This window comes from Lepus europaeus, chromosome 14 (assembly GCF_033115175.1).
Source record: "Lepus europaeus isolate LE1 chromosome 14, mLepTim1.pri, whole genome shotgun sequence".
NCBI classification, from domain to species: Eukaryota; Metazoa; Chordata; class Mammalia; order Lagomorpha; family Leporidae; genus Lepus; species Lepus europaeus.
In genome coordinates, this window is record NC_084840.1 from 20099200 (window position 1) to 20122016 (window position 22817).

At 61.0% G+C, this 22817-nt stretch overlaps 1 protein-coding gene across 5 annotated transcripts in view; it reads left to right on the forward strand.

The window, feature by feature from the left end:
- The window catches only part of NFASC (neurofascin), a 65304-nt gene extending 46122 nt beyond the window's left edge, over positions 1-19182 (forward strand). For 3 of the 5 annotated variants that reach the window (XM_062211280.1, XM_062211282.1, XM_062211281.1), the window contains 3 exons: positions 13822-13953; positions 15955-16024; positions 18951-19182. In XM_062211280.1, coding sequence (XP_062067264.1) covers positions 13822-13953; positions 15955-16024; positions 18951-19182 — 434 coding nt within the window. Of the gene's footprint in view, positions 1-2136; positions 2368-5563; positions 5681-6807; positions 6961-13821; positions 13954-15954; positions 16025-18950 lie in introns of all 5 variants that reach the window. The other 2 variants (XM_062211278.1, XM_062211279.1) reach the window with 1 other exon arrangement.
- The last annotated feature ends 3635 nt before the right edge of the window (positions 19183-22817 follow it).

Below are 22817 nucleotides of genomic sequence, written 5' to 3' on the forward strand. Positions count from 1 at the left end.
TGGGAAGCACGTGTCCCCCTGGGAGTGTGGCGGGGACATCTCTGCCTGCACGAGGCCCGAGCAGCCACGTGACAGTGTGTGCAGCTTCGGGAAGGCTGCCTTGGCGACAGGGGCCTGGGAGATGGCGCGAGCGTGGGACCTGCTGGGAGGGGCGCCGTGCAGTGCGGTGGCTCACGTTCAGAGGAAGTGAGCCCTAGTGACGTCTTTTTCACAGTCGTGGACAGGGGCCACGTGCACAGTTTGTTTGCTGGAAGCGATTAGAAAATAGGCCATGATAAGGACCTGAATCGGAGCGGTCCTCCCAGATGGAGCGCAGAGCCGCGGGGCGGGCCGGTGTGTGTCCAGTCTGGGACGGAGTTTGCCTCAGGGTCTCCCTGGCTGTGGGTCTCGCTGTGAGGAGTGGAGGAGGGGAACTCCCTCGTGCAGGGCTGGGTTGGTCACTCGTCAGCTTGGAACTTGCTCGGGCACCTCTGGACCATTAAGGCTGCCCGCAGAGACTTCGGGGCCCAGTCGCGCTTCAGATCTCACAAGCAGGGCAGCCAGTGGGGCCCCGGGGACAGTCCTTCCTTCTCTGGGTGGGGTGTGTAACGTTGGAGACCCAGGTTGTTGGTCAGGCTTGTTCTGCCCTGAGAGAAGCTCCCATGGTTCTCCCTGGCTGCCTGCCCAGCCTCCTTCCTGCAGGGGAGACAGCCAGCAGGACCGTTTGCAAAACTGCTGTAGGCTTGAGGCAAGACGTTACCTGCCTGTATCTAAGGGCCCCCCTGGTGCCCCATCGGGGTCTGCAGTAGATGGTGGACCCATCATAGCCAGATCCCAGGAGATGGAGCGCAAGGAGGAGGAGTCGCCCCCTCACACTTGCCACATCTCTTTCCTCTCGCTCTCAGCTGCCGCAGATACAGGCTCTGTGAGAGTCAGGGCAGGGCAGCCCTCTCTTAGCGTCCATGTCCTGCAGGACAGGAGGCCTTGCAAAAGTGTTGCCTCCAGAGACTGGGTCCCTAGGACTGAGCTGTGTCAGAGGTAGCTTCGGATGGGAGGTGGGGGCTATGGGAGAGTCACCGGGACCTCAGCCCCCTGTGCCGCAACTGGAGGTCTGCACACAGACACCCCACCTGTGTCTGGCTCACGGCCTGGGATTTCTTTTTCTCTTTTTAAGATTTATTTATTTATTTATTTGGAAGGCAGAGATAGAAGACAGAGAGTCAGAGGCAGAGACAGAGAGAGATCTTCCATTCACTGGTTCACTCGCCAAATGGCCACAATGGCTGGAGCTGGGCCAATCTGAAGCCAGAAGCCAGGAGCTTCCTCCAGGTCACCCATACAGGTTCAGGGGCCCCAGCACATGGGCCATGTTCCACTGCTTTCCCAGATGCCCTGGGGTTTCTGTGTCTACCTGTGGGCTGGGAGCATGGTGCTGTGAGCACAGGCCATGCTGTGGTCACTGCCCTCGCCCACATCCCTACCTGAACAGGAAGCACTTGGAGCACCTGCACCATGCCAGTGGGCATCTGGGGGCGCTGGAGCCATTGCAGGAAGGACCACCAAGGGCAGAGAAGGGAGGGGGAGAGGAAAGGTAGAAGGTGGGGGCCTGGCAGGCTGGAGTGCGTCCTGTATCTGGTGCAGGGTGTGGGGGGCTCCTTGAAGCCACACAGCGATGGCACAGGGTGATTCTGGAGAGCAGGGTTGGGAATGGCGGCTGCTCTGTGCCCCGGAAGGACAGGGCCCTGCCACCTGCCCGCTTCGTGAGGCTGGAGCTCCAGGGCTGGACCCAACTGGTGCTGCTTGAGCCTGTGTCTGGGGGCACGCGGCCTGGGGCCCCACGTATCCCTGGGGGTCTGCGGTGTTCGGCGTGTTCCCCTCCCATCCTCATCCTCCCCTTGGCTGGGTGCATGCCGGCTGCTTGGAGCCACACAGACCATGAGAAGAAAATGAAACACACAGCGGGCTTCATTCTCTTCCTCTGCCATGGTTGTGTTTCCTTCCACTGCGATCCGTCTGAGCCACTCCGTTCGCTTGTGGTGGCTTCTGGTCACCCAACCGCATCACCTCACCAGCCACTGCCGTGCACGCAGCCACATGTGTGTCCGGGCCCGCCCAACCAAACCAACTGGACTCGGCTGTTTTACATTTCCCCCCCAGCTCCTCCCACGTTGCCCCCGACTACCGCAGGTGCCACGGGCGCCGTGAGCGGTACTGACGCTACTGCCATTGGCACCACCACCGAAGCCACAGAAGCCCCCACCGTCCCAACTGCCACACCTACCACCATCGCCACCACCACCACTGTCGCCACAACTACTACAACCACCGTCGCCACCACCACGGAGAGTCCTCCTGCCACCACCACCAGGACTAAGATCCAGGAATCCGGTACTGCGCGAGGCCCGCGCTCCCCGCCTGCGTCCCACAGGCCACCCCAGAGGGGAGGTGGTGCCGAGGTGGTGCCTCTGTCGCCTCCCTTAGCTCCCACTTCACACACCCACACGTGTGTGGACTCCCAGCCAGGCCCAGGGCCCCCACGGCACACGCCGCTCAGGACCCCTCGTCCCAGCCTCCGAGCCCTGTGCTTTCACAGAAGGCTTGGCTCCTGGGACAGGGACCCCCAAGACTGTAGGGCTGCTTCTAGCTCAGGGCTGGCCCTGTCGGGGGACAGAATGAGGAAGGAAAAGCTGGCTTCAGGGCTCCCCGCTCCAGCCATGTCGCATCCAGCCTTGTGGGCAGAGGCTGGGGAACTTGTGTCCCTTCCCTGCCTCGATTCTCCCCAGGAACACTTGCAAACTTGTAAATTGTCAGAGCTCCCAGAGGCCCGCTGTGCCTGGGCTGCTCCCTCGCTCGGCCCACTGATATTCCCTGAGCCCCCACGCGTGTGCGTGTGGGAGAGCTGCAGCTGTCTCCGGGCCCCTGGTAGAAGTTGATCCAGTATCAGCCTGCTGAGCCAGGAGAGTACGCCATCCCTGTGTGGGCAGCCAGGCCAGGCAGCTCTGCTCTCCCAGCCTGAGGAGACCCCCAGGGTAGTTGGTGACACTTCCAGGCACTGGATATCATCAGTTTGTACCCTGCACGGGGCAGGGTCTCTAGCCTCCCATGTGCCTGGGCAGCTGCAAAGTCCATGTGAGGCAGCCGGGCAGGCTGGCAGGGAGTACCTGGAGCTCTGTTCCAGCATTGGTAGAATTTAGGCCTCTCCCCATCACTGCCTGTTTCCTGGGCAGGTCCCTCCACCCTCCAAGGGCTCAGTGTCATCCCCTCCCAGCCACCTGGGCCAGGGTGGAGACTTGGTGCCACGCAGGTGCCTCATTAACCCAACAGCATGGAGTTAAGTGAGCGGTCAGGAGAGGCAGGTGATCCACAGCTGACGTCCTGCCCCCCGAGACGTCACAAACCCCGCTTTGCTGCAGAGGTACAACAGCTGGAAGTTAAACAACGTGCATTTTAGGGACGTGCCAGCCCAGGAGAAGCCTGCTCTCCTGTTAGGAGCTGCCGTCGGCCGCTTGGTGGATGGCACTCTGGGGCCACAGTGAGGCGGCTTTTCCGGAAGGTTGGGCTCTGTGCCCTAAGACCACCGTGAGCTCTTTGCAGCCGTGCACCAAGAGTGAGAACAGGGAGTCGGTCCGGCCTCCCCTGCAGAGTCTCTGAGCTTCCAGGAAGGTGGCCCTAGCTGCCACTCAGAGCTAACCCCAGGGAGACTCCCACCCCAGCTGTGCCCCACACTACAGAGGCCCTGGCCATGGTCCTGAACTTAGAGAGCCTGGAGGGGGAGAGTCCTCTAGCATCCTCGCTTCTCTTGACGATGCAGAATGGCTCTGCCATCCAGGAACCATTGCTTGGACATGGATTTCCATGTTTCCCAGGTCTGACGTCTCAGGACGGAATGTCTCCCGAGTTCATGTTACTCAGGGTGGAACGGGCCCTTCTCTCTGTGCCGGCCGTGTTTGGGTGAAGCCGTGCCTGCCTGGCTCTTGCTTTTGTTCTGAGTTACTGACAGTTCACCTTCCTGGTCCTTTTCTTGAAGCTTTCTGGTTCTTTGGGGCCACCGTCTTGGTCTCTGCGTGGGGCAATGCTTCCTGCACGGCCTCCTCTGAGCCATTCCGACCTCTCCTAACAGAGCCCCGATCCTTGTCCACAGCATGGGTCTGTGTTACGTTGCCTGACCCCTGCTGCCACACAGGTCCTCTGGCTGGGTTAGGGGACAGAGCTGAGGAGGAAAGAGACTCGAGTCCCCAGATCCTGGCCAATCGTAATTCCCTCCCAGCAGCGAGAGCCATGGAATTCCAAAGGGCTGGGGTCTGAGCAGCCAGCTGGGAACACCTGGCAGATAAGAAGCCCCCCCGAGCCCCTCCCCACCCCAGAGAATGCTCTGTGGGGCCATCAGCGCAGCCGCTTTCTCTCACCCAACATGAATCACAGTCACGGGGCACCCCGCACCTGTCGAGGCTGTAGTAGGAGAGGCCGTTCTTTGAAGTGAAGGCCAGGAGATCTTTCATCATTTCCCCAGCCCGGCAGATTCACTCACACGTCACATAGACAATGCATCAATGCCTCACCAACGTACTCTGTTCATTTATTTTTGACAAGTGAGCTGGTGACAGTGCCCCTTGCATGCAAATAAAATACCCAGGAGCCGTACTTGTGCAGTCGTGGAAACACGAGGCTCCGTATTAGTCCTCTACTATTAAATCTTTGCTGGGGAATAGGGTAATCAGACCGCCGGGACTCCTGAAATGCGTACGTTTGAAGATCAGTGCCATTCGCCCATGCACAGGCTGTGGTTTCAGACAGCGCCACGGCTTCCGTTCTGTAACGCGGCAGCTGGCTCATCCAAATGAGATCATCGGTGTTCTCTGCGATGCCCGGTCGGCTGGCCTTTAAGGCTGAGGGCTCTTCTGGGGGCGGGACCAGTGAAGGCTGAGTGGCGGCAGGGAGCTGTCCTCTCTGTAACCCCCAGAGGGAGAGGCGGGTTCTTGCTGTCCGCACTGGGGACCCTGGGGTTCTGATGTGAGGCCGTCGGCTAGGCTCTCCCTGACCAAGCACAGCCCCAGAGGCACCTTGCTGGATTTCTGCTCCCTCCTCCAGTCTCAGGAACCCAGGAAGGGTCCCCAGATTTGCCCCCACCCCATCTTCCCTGCAAGACCCCCACTTGGCATTCAGAGATAACCTCCCTCCTTCCTGCAGAGCTTCCACGGGGGAGGGGAAAGGCTAGCGTGTCCCCCTTCTGTCGCCCTGGCCATGGGCCTCTTTGCTGGCCCTTTTCAACCCCCTGACAAGGGCTCCCGAAGCCCGGGGGAGAGCCTCAAAGGGTGTAGAGTTGAAACGCCCTCTTCCGTTTGTAATCTCACCTGTGTGGGTACACGGCGGCCAGCTTCCTCTGTGTACCTGCTCGTCCTTGGACAGTGACTTCTGGCCTGGCCACCGAGGCTGCAGCTCGGAGCGCTGTCGGGGCTGTGCACAGCCACTTCGGCTCTGCCCTTCCCTCGCTGACTGTGTGCCTGTGTGCATGTGCGTGTCTCCCCCATGACTCCGCTTCTGCCTCCCTCCTCATCACTAACTCCTCTTCTAGCCCATCCGCCAGCCCCCGACGAGCAGTCCATATGGAACGTCACAGTGCTCCCCAACAGTAAATGGGCCAACATCACCTGGAAGCACAATTTCGGGCCCGGAACTGACTTTGTGGTTGAGTACATTGACAGTAAGCATTGCTGTGCGGGTGGTGGCGTGGTGGCGGCGGCAGCGGCAGCACCGGGTAGTGGGAGATGCCGTTCCAGAGATCCTGTGGACTCCCCCAGGCTCAGCGAGGCCTTTTGCCTTGGCTTCATTGTGGCTTAATGAAACTGATAGGTTCCCCGGGCGGCAGCGAGATGGGAGGAGGAGCCTGCAGAAGGAAGGGGCTCGCGGAGCCATCAGCAAAGGGCTCGCGTTGCATGCGTGGGGCAGGACTTTGTCCATCTGAGAAGCCCCCACCTGAGCCGAATCCCACCTCAGACCCCATCTATTCCGACGTCTCCACCAGAGACGGAGCCCACCCACCCATGCGGGCTGTAACCACTCTGTTTGCAGAGAACGCGGGTGGCCCATGGTGGGAGACGCCCTCCGAGCCGTCTGCCCGTTGAGCTGCCTGTTGGCTCCTTGGGAGATCTTGGGAGTCAGGGAGGAGGGTCCGACTGCACTCTGGTCAGGTGCTCTGCCCCCTCTCCCAGAAGTCCCCTGCTCCGTGGGGTCAGCCCCACGCCGCCGGGCCCCTGTGGCCTGTGTGCTCCAAGCCGACTCACCCAGGCAGAAGTCCCGGGGAAGCTGGCCTAGGGAAGAGCAAGGTCAGCTCCCAGCTGTCCGTGTCCGGAGGAGGGATTCACACCCACAGAACCTGGAGTGCCTGAGGTGGGGGGCTGCCCTTTCTCCACTGCTGTACCCCATTCACCCGCAGCCCAGACACATGGGCACCTGCTTCTCCTGGTGGTGACAAATGAGAGGGCCAGGTCCCAGGAAGGATGCTGCCTGGCACTCCGACCCTCCCCGGGGAAGATCCCAGGCAGTTAACCGCCTCCAGGGCCCCAGCGTGTGGGCTGGCAGGCTGGGAGCGCAGGAAGTGGGTCAGCGTTTAGGGCCAACACTGCGGCGAGGAACGGGCGCTTTGGGAGAGCGAGTCATGCATGGAGGGGTGTGAGGGAGCTGCCTGTGTGCGCGTGTGATGGACTGGACCCGCGGTCCCCTGGCCATTCCCCCACCCTCTCTGCCGACCACAGGTGACCGGGGACCTAAGTACTGTCTCTCCAGCTCCTGGGGCCTGGCTCTGGGCTGACTGAGGTTTCTGTTCCCCAGGCAACCATACGAAAAAAACTGTCCCTGTTAAGGCCCAGGCCCAGCCCATACAGCTGACAGACCTCTATCCCGGGATGACGTACACGTTGCGGGTCTATTCCCGGGACCACGAGGGCATCAGCAGTACCGTCATCACCTTTATGACCAGTACAGGTGAGAGGGGAGCTGGCTGGCCACCCCCTACGAGCATGGGGCATCTCATTCTCCTCCTTGGCCGCCCCACTCCCCACCTTGCATGGTGCATCCCGGCTCTCGTGGTCCATCAGCCAGAGGCGGCCAGGAAGCCGGGGGAGCTGCTGTGCTTGCACTGTGGAGAGGAAACCTCGGTTTTGACCCCACGGGGCGGAGTGGAGGTCAGGTGCAGACAGAGGATCGCGTGGTGAGGATGACAGCATTTGAAACAGAAGGACTTGGCATCCCTGCACGCTTGGGTGCTATGTGTGGGCCCAGGGCGGCTGTAGGGGAGTGCAGCAGCCTATGCATGAACAGGGGCTTGCTTCCTCCCTGTGGGATCGGGAGGTGGACATCCCAGGGTCTCCACGCAGAAAGCTCCCAAGAGCCAAACCAGTGGCGTGGTGCTGCCTCTCCCCCATGACCTTTCACCTCCCCAGTGGGCAACACAACTTGTTGGGAGCTTTGTTTTTGATCGAGTTTTGGTCCTGAGTTTCTCTTGGCCAGGAAGCGGGTGGCGTTTGTGGCGCTGGGAGAGAGGGGCCACTGTGGTCAGAACTGTTGCGGGCCTGGGGGCAGGACTGCTGCTCCCAGCTTCCCCTGGTGATGGAAAAGCATTTCCAGGGGCCCCAGCGAACCGGCCATCGGGACTCCTGGAAGGGAACAAGGCTTGGATGTCTCTGCTGCCCGGGGTAGCCGGCTGCCTGGAGCCCGCGAGGGCACTAGCTTGTCTGAGCGAGTGTGGACGGCTTTGAAACCAGCCAGGCAGTTGCCAAGTTGCCCTATGTGCTGAGCCCTGGGGCCCAGAGTAGGGTGGGGGAAAGAGATTAAGAGGGAAAAGGATGAGCCTGGGGCCGGATGCCCTAATCAGATGCAGGTTATTAGTCATGCAGGATGGGGGAGGGGACCTGCAGTGATTTATATGAACTCTGAGTGTGGCTTAAATATTCATGATTCTTCTCGTGCCTTGTGCCTGGTTTGGCAAGGCTGCTCCTTGGGAATTGGTCCCCATCTGCATAAATGGCTCTCCCGCCCCTTCCTGCCTGCTCTCTTGTGGTCCACTTCCTTATGCCTCCGCCTACCCTGTACATTTCCGTGCCCTAGAGACCCCGGGGTCTCTGGCTGCCTGCGTGCAGCTGGCGAGGCCAATTCCAGCAGCGTGTCTGAGTGAGTGGTCAGACCGTGCAGTTCCAAGGAGAGCCAAGCAAAGGAACCGGACAGGTGACTGGCAGGGCGGAGCAGGTGGCGGGACGCCCTCTGACCCAGTTGGAGTCCCAAGCCCTTGCGCATCAGTGCCTGCGTTCGTTTGTGCTTTGTTACAAACTTGAGCCTCGCCCAGGGGCAGGCAGCAGCGATGTTTGACAGTGGAGTTCCATCCTGGGGAATGCTGCCAACACAGTCTGCTTTGAGACTTGGGCTTGTCCAGATGCCAAGCCCCAGGGCTATGGGTGCAAATGAGCGACAGAGAGCCAGAGAGGAGAGGACCTGCTTCGAGGTGTTAGGCACACAGTGTACGACTGATACATGCTTTGTCTCTTTTTTCCTGTGCTGGGTCTGGGGAGCCTCTCTGAGCCTCTGCACGCATGGGTCTCCCCAGACGCCTCCCAATACAAGCAGGACTGGGCAGGCTTCTGCCCCTGGCTCTGAGAACACCTCATTTCCTCCCAGGGTAGCTGGAAATTGCTGCACAAACCACATAGAGAAACCAGAGGTTTTCACGTTCTGAGGTGTGCGAGCGCCCGTGAGTGGGGTCCGCGTACTGTGAAGAGGCACCATTTCCTGTGGGCGGACTGTAGCGCCAGGGCTGCAGTCTCCCGGGTCCCTGGGTCTCATCAGAGCAGGGATTTCTGAGCATCCCTGGGCTCCAGCCACCAGTCACTTGGGCAGCCTCAGGCCATCACTTAGTCTGCAGACTCAAACCAGCCGCGGCTGTGCAGGGAGGAAATGGAAAGAAACTGCTGGCAGCGCCTGGCCCTCCCCAGAAAGATCCCAGCAGAAAGCGCATCACCTCCTTGAAGCTTTGGAAGCCAAAGAGTCCTGAGGGGGCTGCAGACACATAACCCTGGACCCCGAGGGCCCCTCCGCTCTTGCACACTGGGGTGAGGCAGCAATGGGGCAGGGGCGGGGACTGCGGTCAGCCTTGTTGCTGGGTGTGGGGGAGACACCCTTCCATCAGGCCAGGGTGAGCTGGGATGAGAGAGGTGGGGAATGGTCTTCAGTGAGAGCAGTCAGGCCAAACTGCATCTGAAGAACCTCCAGCCCTGTTAAGCTCTTCCGCCATCCCTGTTTCTAGAATATTCTTCTCCAGACTCCTGAGCCTCTTCCATGCTCACACCAAATGCCCCCAGTTAGCACCAGAGGCGTCAAGCTGTCTGCTTTGCTGGTGGCGTGTCGGGTTGGGGCGGCAGCCTGTCTGGTCTGCGGTGAGAGGCATTTGGACCTGCGTTTGCCAGGCCCATGGGCCCGGTGAGAGGATGCTGTCTGGCCCCGGTCCACTCAGCTGAAAGCCCTGATCCACACATGTCGGTCGTTGAGTGCCGATGTGCCGGGACCCGCAGGGATCTTTAAGGAAATTTGCGGATCGATCGAGAGTGGTGTTGGCAGTCAGATGTAATCGCCTTCCTCTTGGAGCCCATGCCGTGGGGTCGCGCGATCAGTGACATCACTGTTCCCTGAGTCTTGGTTCTCGGGATGCTAAGGGGGTGTGGGTGAGTCCACCTCACCCCCAGCCCCATAGCCGTCTGCATCCCAACTCCTGGGCGTTTCCATTAGAGGTGGAGGGGGTGACAGCTGACCTCCACCTGGTGCCATTAGGGACAGAAAGCTGCACTTCCTCTCAGTTCCCTGGGGTCACAGCTTTCTCCCCCAGAAGGCGGGTCTTGGGGAGACGCTGCCGGAGGCCGACAGAAGCAGCGTCAAGAAGGTGGTGGTGCAACGGGCACCGCCCCTCTCTGTGCACACACAAGGGAGCTCGGTCGCACACCCCAGTGCGCAGGCATGGTGCACGGCGTGGGCACACCCAGAGTGGATCCCGGGCTAACCACGTTCTCAGGATCAGGTTGCTCCATTCATCGGTAAGTAGTCTGACTACCTGTTTTTGTTTTTAAAGATTTATTATTTATTTTATTTTACTTAAAAATCAGAGTTACAGAGAGGCAGAGAGAGAAAGAGAGGTCTTCCATCTGCTGATTCACTCCCCAAATGGCCACAGTGGCTGGAGCTGGGCCAACCCGAAGCCAGGAGCTTCTTCTTGGTCTCCCACGTGGGCGCAGGGGCCCGAGAGCTTGGGCCATCTTCTACTGCTTTCCCAGGCCATAGCAGAGAGCTAGATTGGAAGTGGAGCAGCCAGGACTCGAACCCGTGTGCATATGGGATGCCAGCACTGCAGGCGGCAGCTTTACTCACTATGCCACAGCGCTGGCCCCTGACTACCTGTTTTAGGGCCAGCATCATACGGAGTCCTGGGAGGTTCAGAGAGATGTCTGGTCTCAAGGCTTTAGTTGTATTCAGTTGTCCCTCAGTTATCAGTGGGTGTGGGTTCCAGGACCCCCCATGGATGCCAAAATCCACAGATGCCCGAGTCCCAGGTGTAAAATGGCACAGTATTTACGTGTAACCTGTGCACATCCTCCTGTGTCCTTTCAATCATCCCTGGACGACACCAGCACAAGGTAGACACTGTTGACACAGTTGTACTGTAGCGCTCAGGGCACGATAACGAGGAAAGCATCCATGCTCCGTGCAGATAGGACCGTCAAGGGCCTGATGGTCCGTGGTGGTTGAATTCACAGCAGTGGCCTCCTGGGAAACATAGGGCTGAGTGGGACTGCACACTAGGACCGGGAAACATGGTTAACGTTAGGGCTATGTGGAGCCGTTGGGAATGGAATCGAAGGTGAGAGAAGGCATGAGCTGGAGCGCCCTGAGACTGAGGAAGGGGGAGGGGAGAATGTGGGAAGAGCTGAGCATGAGGGTGTGGTGCAGGGTGCCTGGGCAGGAAGCGAGAGGCACAGAGACAGCACGTGGAGCACCCAGAAGGCCCAGCTGAGGACCCAAACCCAGCGTGGAAAGGACCGAGAGGCAGTGGCGTGTTCCTAAGTGGGGTGAGGTGAAGGCGTCCTCGGGCTGTAACAACATAAAGTCTAGGGGTCCATGGACACCAAGGGGAACGAGTGAGGGGACCCCTCCAGAACGAAGGGGAGCCTGAGCACGCGGGGGCTGGGCGGCGGCTTGTTGGAGTGAGGACAGGGTAGGCAGGGAGTGGACGCCATGCGCGGTGAAGGAGGCTGCTGTGGAAGGACAGCGCGTGAGCCGGAGCCGAGGAGAGCCTGGAAGGTGCCTCGGGTTGGTTTGAAGACGTAGGAGCCCTCCACGTGTTTAACAGCAAAGAGGAAGAAGATGCTAGGGAGGCCAGAGATCTGTATGGGGCCAAGAGGCTGAGGAAGGGGTGCTGGGTCCCCCGTAGGAGGGAGGAGCATCTCTGGAGGGGGAAGGAGAGCCCCTGTTGGACACAGGAGGAGGAGACCAGACAGAGCTGTCCGAGGTCATTGCTGATGGAGGGGAACAGGCGCTTGGGGGCAGCCTTAGGGACGGAGAGGAATGACAGGCTCCCGTCTAGGGCCTGGGTCTGCTTCCTGCCCCAGCAGAGCTCCCCGGTGAGAGCAGAAAAGATGCAGGACCGGCCAAGGAGCCCCACTCGGAGAACTGCGCTGAGTTCAAGTGGGTGGTGTGAGAGGCGGGACCAGGTCAAGGTCAAAGCAAGCGGTGGCCCCACAGGCCGGGCTGGGGTGGGGCGTGCGCTGCATGGAGGGGAGGAAGATGAGGGCTCCTTGAGCAGGGGATAAATTGAGCACCTCTGACACCCGGGCTCTGCCTCCAGCCCCAGGGAGCCACCGGGGAACCTGGCCGCCCCTCCCTCCAGGAGCCAACCTTTGCGTGGGGGACGAGTAGGGTGGCCTGTAGCACAGATACTCCAGAGTCACATCCCAGTGCTGCCCTGCGCTCACCCTGTGACCTTCAGCAAGTCACTCGACCTCTCTGGGCCTCGGTTTCGTCATCTGTAAACTGGGAACGAAAGGGAAACCCCGCCAGGTGGGGTTGTGATAAGATTAGGCTGGCTGATGTGTGGGAAGGTACCTAAGGCAGTGCCTGGTCCACAGGAAGTGCTTGTCGGCGTGAACTGTTAGTAGCGATAAACCAAGTAGGTACGGGTGCTATGGGAAAGGTAAATCAGAGTGCTCCGGTACAGTGCTCCTCCCCTCAGGGGCAGGAGGAGGGACTTGCTTAGACTGGGAGGTTCTGAGGAGGTGGCACCTGCTGGCAGCAGCGGCAGGAGTGACAGCGGCCCAGTCTGGCGGGCACATTGAGGGTGCGGTGAGCGTGGTGGGAGGTGGGCTGGAGGGGTGGCCAGGGCCGGCTCCGGCAGCGTGGCGTGTTGGGCTGAGGTATGCAGCGTTTCCTCCATGGTGATGGGAAGTCTTGGGGGTTGCAGCAAGGAGTGGTCGGAACCCGGGAGACTCCGGGAGGGGGCTCTGACCACCAGGGGGATGGGGGGTGTTTACTCCATGGCAGACACACATCAGGGTGGTCTTTGGGATTCCGCTGCTTCTGAGGCCTGGGGGCAGCCCTGTTGTGCAGAGAGCACAGAAGTGCTCGCTTGTCCATGCTTGCCATCCACGGAGAGCTGTCTTGGTGCAATGCCATGGGTTAAGGAGATGGTCTCTGCCCCCAGGCAAACAGAGACCCCTCCCGTCCCCACAGAATGGCAAATGACGAGGGTCTGGGAGTGCGGGGGCTGGGGTGGCCCCCACAGTGATTGTCGTGCTTGTTCGCAAGTAGGGGTGGCCCGCTGCCTCGGCTCGTGGGGCTCCAGCTGCCGTGTGGCTGTCACCAGGCAGAACTGCTGGAGTGGGTTCTGCTCCTCTGACCTCCCTCCCCATTGTGGCATTTTAGGAGCTGCCCCTTTGTTCTGTAGCCATAACCTCAGCCCCCCCCCCCCCCACTGGCCCAGAGGAGACACCTGTGTCATCTGACGCCTGAGGTCCAGTTCTCCGGGCCCACCCATCTGTGCCCCATAAAACAACCGGGCTCTGCCCCCTTGAAACAGGTCTGCACACAGGCAGGGACTGAGGGGGCCTCGCTGCCATGGGGCCAGGCGGGGGTAAGTCTGCTTGTCACAGGCCCCAGGTGAGGGTCTCCCTGCGTGCAAGGTGTCTGGCAGTGTCCTGGGGCGGGAAGGAAGGTACAACTCCGATAGTGCTGAGCCCGTGGGCCTGTCTGGGGTGCCCGCACCAGCACTGCCTTTGCTGCCAGGGAGCGTATAACCTGGCTGGGGAGACAGAAGCCCCTTGGACCTGCCCCCAGCCCGGGACTCAGTGCCAGGAAGCCTCCAGGCCACGTGGGCACCTGCACAGGCACACGGAGGTGTTCTTAGAGCCCCTGCTCTCTGAAGAACAGCGCGTGGGCCCTGTCTCCACTGTGGCTCACTTGAGGGGACTCGTCCCTCCATGCCATCTCCACCCACCCGTGGGTCTGCAGGATCCGTGCCTGGTCCTTAGGGGACATTTCCCTCCCACGGGCACCTGCACAGCTTTCTGCTGCTTATCCGCTGCCCCGCCCCCTTTCCTTTGCTTCTTTGCTGATCTTTTAACCTTGGCTCCTGAATGATTTTCTTTCTGCCCCTTTCCTGGGATAGTTTGGGCCAGAGGGCTGCCAGGTGGAGCGCTAGGCTCCAGGAGAAAGACCACGTGAAAGTCGCTGCAGCCCCCCCCCCAACTCTCCCTCCTCACCTTGTCCCCCACGAAATCACTCATGGCTCTTCTTCTGGCCTCCCCCACCCCCCAGCCTACACCAACAACCAGGCCGACATCGCCACGCAGGGCTGGTTCATTGGGCTCATGTGCGCCATCGCCCTCCTGGTGCTGATCCTGCTTATCGTCTGTTTCATCAAGAGGAGTCGTGGTGGCAAGTACCCAGGTGAGCTGGGACAGAACCCGGGTGAGCCGGGACAGAACCCGGGTGAGCCGGGACAGAACCCGGGTGAGCCGGGACAGGACCCGGGTGAGCTGGGGACAGGACCCAGGTGAGCTGGGGACAGGACCCAGGTGAGCCGGGACAGGACCCAGGTGAGCCAGGGATAGGACCCAGGTGAGCCAGGGACAGGACTCAGGTGAGATGGGGGTCAGGCACCCAGGTGAGCTGGGGGACAGGACCCGGGGGGACAGACACTCAGATGAGCTACAGACAGCTCTCGGGATGCGGAGCCTTCCCAGCCAGGTGCTGGGACTCTGTTCTCTCCCTTGCCAAGCTAGCAGCACAGCCCTCCGCCTGCTCTGGGCATCTTAGGGCTTTTGGGTGAGCTCAGTTTGCCTGAGGTGGTGGGGTTGGCGTCACCCAGGCAGCTCCAAGGGCGTGGAAGGAAGCCGGGTTTGGTGAGGAGTGAGCTTCCCTCTCTGGGCCCTGCCAGCCATCTGCTCACCGCCTTGGCTTTTCCAGCCTGGATCTCATTCGGCTCTTGTGTCCCAGGAAGGGAGGAAGGAGAAGAGGCGTTTTCTCTAATGTGTCAGAGCAGAGAAAGGAGGCGCCTCGGGAGAGAGGCTGCCTGGCGAGGAGGGTGGGGGTGCAGGCGGAGACCAGGCGGGGCTCCCCCTTAAAGGGCTTTGTCCTCCCCTAGAGTCCCAGGGAGGCGTTTCTCTTCCATAGGCCTCGAGAGCCTTCCAGCTCAGGCACGCCAGGGCCAAGGCCGGGGACCTCTGGCCTCCGGTTTCTGGAAAGACTGATAGCTTTTCAGACAGGGGCAAGCAAGCCATCTTCTGTGGCAGGTGGGGAGGGTGACGGGAGACAGGATAATGGATCACCCTGAGAGTGCACGAAGCTGCTCCCCTCCCCCCAGCCCCCATCTCCAAATGTGCCCCAGGGCCCCTTAGAACTCAGCACAAAGGAATTGAAGGGAGAGAGGGTCTGCTTTGTGTCCACAGCCGCAGACCCTGCCGTTCTGAAGGGTTCTGAAGTTAAGGCCTCTGCCAACGGGAGGGAGCAGAATTAGAATCCTGGCTGGCCGGTGATGTTTGCCTTTGCCTCATTTGCTGGTTTCTCCGTAAGAGAGAAGGCCAGGGTCCGGGAAGGCGGCCTTTCATTGCCGCTGGGTCTGGGGCAGACTCACTGAGTTCCTCCCCGATCCATTGCATCCAGGGGTGCCGATGAGCCCTGAGCCTTCCTTTGCCCATGCAGAAAATGCCCCATTCCAGAAACTTCTTCACAGCTGAGTTCCCTCCCCGCAGCTGCAGGTTAAGCCCTGGTGCACTACAAAGACGAGGAGCCAGGAGTCCTGGGCTCTGAGCCTCACTCAGTTGCCAATTAGTCATGGCTGTGTCCTTACCTCTGAAAGCCTCAGTTTCCCTCACCTAAAACTGGCCTGATTATCCTGCCCTGCGCCTCAGAAAGGACACACGGAGTCCTTCATGCCAGTGCTCGCCACATACCAGCCCCTGGGACTCGGGGGGAGGGGTCTTGCTCCCCCAGGGACACAGCAGCCAACACAGCACAGCAGACAGGGCTTCCTCTGGGCGTCGACACACCAGGGGGTCCCGGATAGGCGGGCACGTGCCACCCACGGATGGGCATGGAGGGCGCTCCGCTGGGAGCTCTGAGGAAACACCCGGGCCCCACCGTCGGCAGAGCGCCAGCCTCCGTTAGAGGCCTGCGAAGTGTGCACAGCTCCCTGCTGTGGAGAGCTGAGGGAAAGGTGTGCACAGCGGAGGGTTTGCCTTTGGATCACATCTACTGGGGGCTCGGGGGAGGCCCTGAGAGGGGGTGGTTCCAGCTGTGAATGGAGCTACGAACGCCCCACCCCGGGCGAAGAGGAGAAGGGGCAGCTCGGGCATGGCAGCTGGTTGAGTGCAGACAGCGTGGCGGGCGCCCTGGAGTGCGGGGCCTCCTGCTCACTCATCGTCCTGTGTGTCTGCTCCTCCCACCAAGTGCGAGAGAAGAAAGACGTTCCCCTTGGCCCCGAGGACCCCAAAGAAGAGGACGGATCCTTTGACTACAGGTGCGTGAGCTCCCCTGCCCAGAGCAGCTGCTGCGGCTGCGTGCCTCCGTGTCCCAGCCCACCGGGCTGCCCCTTCTGCCCCTCTGGTGGATGGAGCTATGGCAGGGGCTGCAAGCTGCCTAGGGTGCACACAGAGGGGGCTCCCCGACACTGTTCATTTGCTCCATGCCATTCATTCGACCCACTGCCCAGCTCAAACGGTGAGCTCCCAGTTTGCAGTTTTATACATTTTTATTCTGAAAACCAGCCCTGGGTCCCCTTGCTGCAACTCATTCAGCCTCGTCCCCCCCCCCCCCCCGTGCCCAGCAGCAGCCCGGCAAGCAGGATCAGAGGAGTGGGTCATGGCACCGTGGCCCACCCAGGAGCACCTCTGGCAGCCTAGGGAACCATGACTCTCCACCCAGTCCCATGTCCCCCACAGACCTCCCAAAGGGCAAGCCCAGAGTTCCCGCCCCTTTTCCGCGGGCTGTCCCCAGCTTCCCCGTGGGCTAAGAGCCAACCCCTGGCCTTCAGCTCCATAGGCCACAGGGCCTTCCCTGGCCCAGGCCCCGGGGCAGCCAGAGAGCAGGCTGAGGAGCTCCTCCAGGACAGGGCCCTGCAGCCTGCACCGGGAGACGCTGCTTCCTCGTGCACTTCTTCCCCAGACACAAAGCCACGGGGCCAGTGCACGTGCCTGCTCCCCTGAGACCTGGAGGCTGGATGTGTGTGCACGGGAGCCGGCCGGCCTGCACACCACACGGCAGCCATCCTGGGACCTCCACTTGGATGGGTCTGGGGAAAGGTTGAGACCAAGATGGACTCAGCATCCAGGGGGACCGGCGTGGCTCATCTCTCCACCCTGTGGCTCAGGGGCCAAGCACCTTTCTCCTTGGAGCCTTTCTGCCCCCTCCCCCATGTATGCCCACAGGACCCGGAAGCTTGCTTGGAGCCAAAGCTGACAGGTGGCTAGACCAGGGCACCCTGGATCATTCAGGTTCATTTAGGAGAGGCCTGTTCCTTCCAGACTCCCAGCTCCCCCAAGAGCCTGGCTGGACCCCTCCCCTGGCTGAGCCATCCCTGCCCAGTGATTGCAACTTGGCTTAGTGAGCTCCACCTCACTCTCTGTGCACAAGTTCAGCACAGCCCTGGTTCCAGCCATGCCTCTCACCGCACTGCCCGGCAGAGAGCACCTCTGGGCTGGTTAATGGGGCCCCACCACTCCATGCACTGGGCCAGGGGGACCGGGCTAATAGCTTTCCATCCTCTAGCACCCAGCGGCCCTCCCCCGACAGCCACCTTTACCGACCCTGCTATTAAGTGGAGAGCACACTGCCCGCCGTAATGGCCATCCAGTCGCCCGGAAGAACTGAGTGTGAGCAGGGGAGGGTGGGGCACGTCTGCTCAGACTGCCTGGCACCGCTGTGGGCCCACCCTCAGGGATCCAGACTCCCGCTGCTGGTCGGGGCTGCCTCCTGCCTGGGGGTGTGCTCCCCTCTGAAGTGCAGCCCGCAGCACCTATTCCCCTCTGAGCCTAAAGGCAGCCCCGGGGAGGAATGGGGTACCTGAGCAGATGATGGTGCAGGGGGCAGCCCCTCACCTCCCGGCTGACATGCCGACGGGTGTCCGTGCCCAAGGGCCGATGCCACCTGACCCACCAGGCCTCCCTGCTCACTCCACTTTGGAGTGTTGCCGAACAACACTCTAAATTGGTTGGAGGTATTGCTCTAGGACCCGCAAACGGGTCGGCTTGCCCAACGGGCAGAAAGCCAGTCACTGACATCAGGGTGGTGGGAGGAAGTAGTTGTTTATTGCAAAGCGCAGAGCAAGGAGCTGGGCGGCTGCTGTTCAATTCCCAGGCTCCCCGAGGAGCCGGGGTGGAGGTTCTTACAGATTGAAATTGAAACTGGGGCGGCAGGTGCATGATCTGCCCGTGTGCAAGTTCCTAGTCAGTCCGTGGTGCTCATAACCCTCCCTTGGTCGGTGATGCTGTACTCTGTAGGGAATTTATGATGGCCAGGTGGGCGCCAGTGGTCTGGAGGGATGTGGGGGGATACGTGTAGTGGTATTGAGACCTGGAATTGCCCTGCCTGGACCTCGAATTCCCTAAACAAACCCCTTTGGACCGAGCTGGCCAGCAGGGTTTTACTCATTGGAGAAGCAAATGACTTCTTGCATCCATTGATTAGACCCTTCTGGGGCCAGCTGGGTCACTCCCGCAAGTCAGAGAATTCCTTTTGGTAAAGGCCAGGCAAGGACTCCTTGGGCTAAGGGGGACAGCCAAGAGGCTGGGCAGTGCCTTTCCACTGTAGGGGTTCCATCTCAGGAGGGGCTTGAGGAAGGGCCTGGCACTGCTCTGGGTCCCTCCCTCCTGCCATCACACACTCGTTCACCTGCTCGGCCCCAGCAGCAGCGTCTGCAGACCCAGCAGGTGTCGGAGGAACAGCAGGGAGGTGGGGAGGCGGGGGCAGGTTTACCCGTCAACGGCAGAGCCTTTTCCTATGAGTCCCAGGTCGCAGTAGGTCACAGCCAATCCAGGCCCTCCTTGATGGACAGGTCATCAGAGTACACGGTGACACACTTGGGATTAGAACCCCCCAGCTTGGCCGTGGCTCAGTCTGTGGCCATGCTCCCCTGCCTGCTCCCACTCCTGATGGTAGCCCAGTCTCATGGAGGGGACCCCTGACCAGCAGCCCAGAAGTGTGGGCTCCAGGTCCTGCTCTGAGTGACCCAGCACTTCACCTTAGAGAAGATGCTGGGCTCTCTAGGCCTCAGTTCCCCTTTGGCAGGCCCTGCCGGCAAGGGAGGGTGAAGCGGACTGTTCAGTGCACTCTGCGGGCGCCTGTCCCCTCCAGCTGTGCAGGGCACACACCCAGCCAGAGGCGGCTACCCTGCCCCTCCCTGCCAGGGTATATGGGCAGCCCCTGACTCTCTGTCTCTCTGTGGCCAGTGACGAGGACAACAAGCCTCTGCAAGGCAGCCAGACGTCGTTGGACGGCACCATCAAGCAGCAGGAGAGCGACGACAGCCTGGTGGACTACGGCGAGGGCGGGGAGGGCCAGTTCAATGAGGACGGCTCCTTCATTGGGCAGTACACGGTCAAGAAGGACAAGGAGGAGACAGAGGGCAACGAGAGTTCGGAGGCCACGTCCCCCGTCAACGCCATCTACTCCCTGGCCTAACCGAGCCCGCCGGGGCTCCGCCACTACTTTGCGAGTGGGAGGAGGGGAGGGGGAGACGAAGCCGCTGCAGACCCTGCCACACAGCCGCCGCCACCTTCAGGGACATGGGTACAGCATGGGGGTCTCAGAGACCCCCCCAGCCACCCACAAGCCCCCTCCCAATGACCCCCCCACACCCCCGGGTGCCACCAGTGTGGGAGCGCTCGAGCCATGGCTAAGCTCGCTGAAGGGAGCCCTGGCCCCTTGCCCGTCTCCCAGCCACCCTGGACCCTGGCACCGGCGCACACCGAGTCTGCTGGCTGTGGTACTTCTCACCGTGTTTATTTGGGCTTTGTGCTTCTTCCCCTTGGACCCAGTGTCTCCATTTCCTTTTCCTTTTTGAAGAAGTGTCCTTGGGAAAGAGGGCCTGGGTGGCTCCTGCCCCAGGAAACCACCACGGTAGGCGAAAAGGAGTGACCCGAGAGTGGACGGCCGGACGGGAGAGCCACAGTGTGGACACGGCCGCAGGGCGAGCCTTCTTCCCAAGGATGCCTTTCTCGCCGCGCGCCTCCCTCGCTCCCAGCCCCTGCGCCTCGGGCCTGGCAGTCACTGAGCTGGGCTCAGCTCCGTTCTGGGAAACAACAGTATTTTTGGCAGGAGCAGCTGGGCAGGCCTCCTTGCCTCTCTGTGGTTCGCTTGGGAGACGAGTTTACCTCTAGCTCCTCCATCTTCCCCCCCAGGGAAGTCAGGATGCGAGCTGCACAGACCGTACAGGTGTGAGGAGCAGGAGTGGGCTCTGGTGGAGAGGATGCCAGCCCCGGGGAACGAGCCTCAGGCAGGAGCAGACCCGTGTCGGTGCTGGGGGAACTGTGCTCCCCTGTAGAGAGAAGAACAAGGCTGGTTCGGACCTCCCTCCTCTGCCTGTGCCGGCAGTGAAACCAGGACGCAGGGGAGGGGAGTAGATGGCGCCCGCCCACCTGCCAGGTGTCTTCGCTGCTACCCTCGAGGCGATGGCGCCCTGTGTTTGGGGGTGTAAGGCACTGCCCCCCCCCCACTAGCTCTAGCAGATTTCCTTGCCTTGGTCAGCTCTGAATGACACTAAGACTCCCATTCAACATGGTGCGTGCATGGGGACCTGCCGCCGAGACGGAGGGTAGACACGTACGGGGACCCTGAGGTGGCACCATTCTGGCCGTGCTGTGATGCCCCTGCCTGGGCTCGCAATGCTCTTTGTATGCCTTATGCAGTTCTAATCTGTCGTTGGAGCTCCCAGGGGCCCAGCCCACCCTGCAAGCCTCGCAGCCTCCAGTGACCTGTGTCTGTCTCAAGTTGTTGGGGGCAGCCCCTGCAGTGCCCCAGCAGGACTGAAGCAGCCACTCACGGGCCCTCAGCCTGGGCCCCTGGAAGAGACCCTCGCAGACCTGCAGTTCCCAGAGGAAGGTGCTGCCTTCTCCCTCCCCACCTAATCCTCTTTGAAACCAAAGGTACCTGGCGTCCCCGGTGAGAGCCAGGGGGAGGTCGGGAGCCTATGACGGGCCCTCAGCTCTTGCTGCAGCCCGAGTTGGTCCCAGGAGGATGAAGCTGTCCCCAAGAAGGGGCCTCCAGCTGCTGGCCCAGGGGCCCAAGCAGGTCCAGGCCGGTGTCCCTCAGTGGCTTTGTGAAAGCATCGTTTGCCATGTATTGAAGCCGCAACGGTATTAGCAAGGCTTGCATCCCTTCGGAATCATTCAATGAAGGCAAGCCCAGAGACGCAGGCGTTCTAGCCGCAGGAAAAGGCGCTGTCGCCCAGCGCCGAGCCGGGGCGGGCTGTGAACCTGAGAGGAGTGCATGGTGGCCCTGGGGCCCGGGCCACGCCCAGGTGTGCAGCACCCAGGTGTGCACTGGGAAGCCCCAGGGGCCGCTCTCGTGCTGAAAGGGGACAGGGTAAAGAGCTCAGGACCCTCTCCTCCGGCTCTCTTCCAACACCTGCCACCCCAGCCCAGTGTCGCTGAGGGGGGCATCAGGGAAGCGAGGGTGGGGGCCGAGTGAAGGACTGGCCTTTCCGGAAGCAGTCTGGGTGTACACACAGTGGCCGGGTTTCTCAGGCATCTGTCCGTGCTGCACGGCCATCTAGTGAGCCCCTCACCAAAGGCAGGCTGCGGGCAGGAAGGGCTGATGGTGCCATCGTAGCTGTCTCCCTGCCTCTTCTGTCTGCAGGGTCCTGGGAGAGGTGAGTCTACTGCTCTGTGCACCCTGTTCCAGTGCCCTGCTGGGCTCTGAACCGTCCTCCATGTGTGTTTCAAGAGAATAGAATACTGCTGCCCTCCTCTCTCTCTCTCTCTCTCTCTCTCTCTCTCTCTCTCTCTCTCTCTCTCGGGCTATTGTTCTGTGGCTGCCAAGAGCTGCCCCACCCCCACCACAACTGCCACACAACCACAGCCCTCCAGGCAGGAGCAGACTGGGGACTGGAGAGCTGAGTGTTCTCCCCACCCCAAGATGGTGCAGCAAGATCAGAGCCCAAAGTAGGTGGCTTGCAAGGTTAACCTAAGAGGCTGCCCCTCCCAGGAATGGGTGAGGCCTTTTGCTATGGATCCCATGCCAGAGTTGCCCCAGCTCAGCAAGAAAGCAGTATTGCCCAGCCTTCCCTGCCAGCTGTGTGTCTCGAAGTGTACCAACAGCCATGCCAGGAGTGAGCGATAACTCTAGTGCTTCAGCTTGCCTGGCGGGGGAGGAGGTGTAGTTGTAGTGACTGTGGAAGCTGCATTAAGCGGGCCGCAGACCCAGCTCTGTGCTCTCGTCTGAGCCAGGGCCTGAGCTCTGGGTACCATGGTGACTGAGTCAGGTGTGGTGCCTGCCCTCCTGGGCTGGCCGATCTGGGACCTGAGTCTTGAGACACTGGCCCCTGAGTTGCTGAAGCTGCTGATGGCTCCACGCAAGCAGAGAGAGGCTGCAGAGGCAGAACTTGGCCTATGTGGCCAACAGGACTTGTCAGAGCTGGGCGGTCACAGCCCACAGGGTGGGGTTGAGAATGGCACTGCTTCTGTAGCCTTTTTGTTCTGCCTCTTGGGGCCACTGCTTAACCTGTCTGTATTCAGTGCCTCCCCAGTTAGGTTCCTCTTTTGAATACCTCCCCCTGCAGAGGGGCACGGGCCCACCTGAGGGGCAAGGGAGGCCAGAGTTTGGAAGTACACCACCACAGGAGGGGACAGCCACCTCCTGCCTTGCCTGGGTTATGGTGGCAGGGCCCCATCTGTTTCTTTGAGGGCATGGTTGAGTCTCAGCTCTCTCCCTTGCTCATCTCCCTGGCCTGGAGAGGTTGCAGACATCTGGTCCTCCCTCTTGCTGGCACATGCTGAGGTCTGGAGAAGTGACCGCCTGTCTGAGAGCCAGCCAGTGCCAACAGCATCCCTGCAAGGTGCACCTGCCGCCTGGGCCCGGAGATCCTGTTCTGACCACAGTTGGCCTTTGGAAGAGGGGGAGAGAGATGTGAGGGTGTTTGTGGGTTTTCCAGCTAAGGGACAAGTGTCCCTGCCACACCCAGCACCTACACAGAGACGCAGACCCCAGCACCACTGCAGAGCAGCAGTTCAGGGACAGGACTGACGGTCTGGATGATGTTGTCTTGGTGCCTTTGAGCCTGCATGAGAAGTGATGTAGAAGGTGTTGCATGGGTTCGG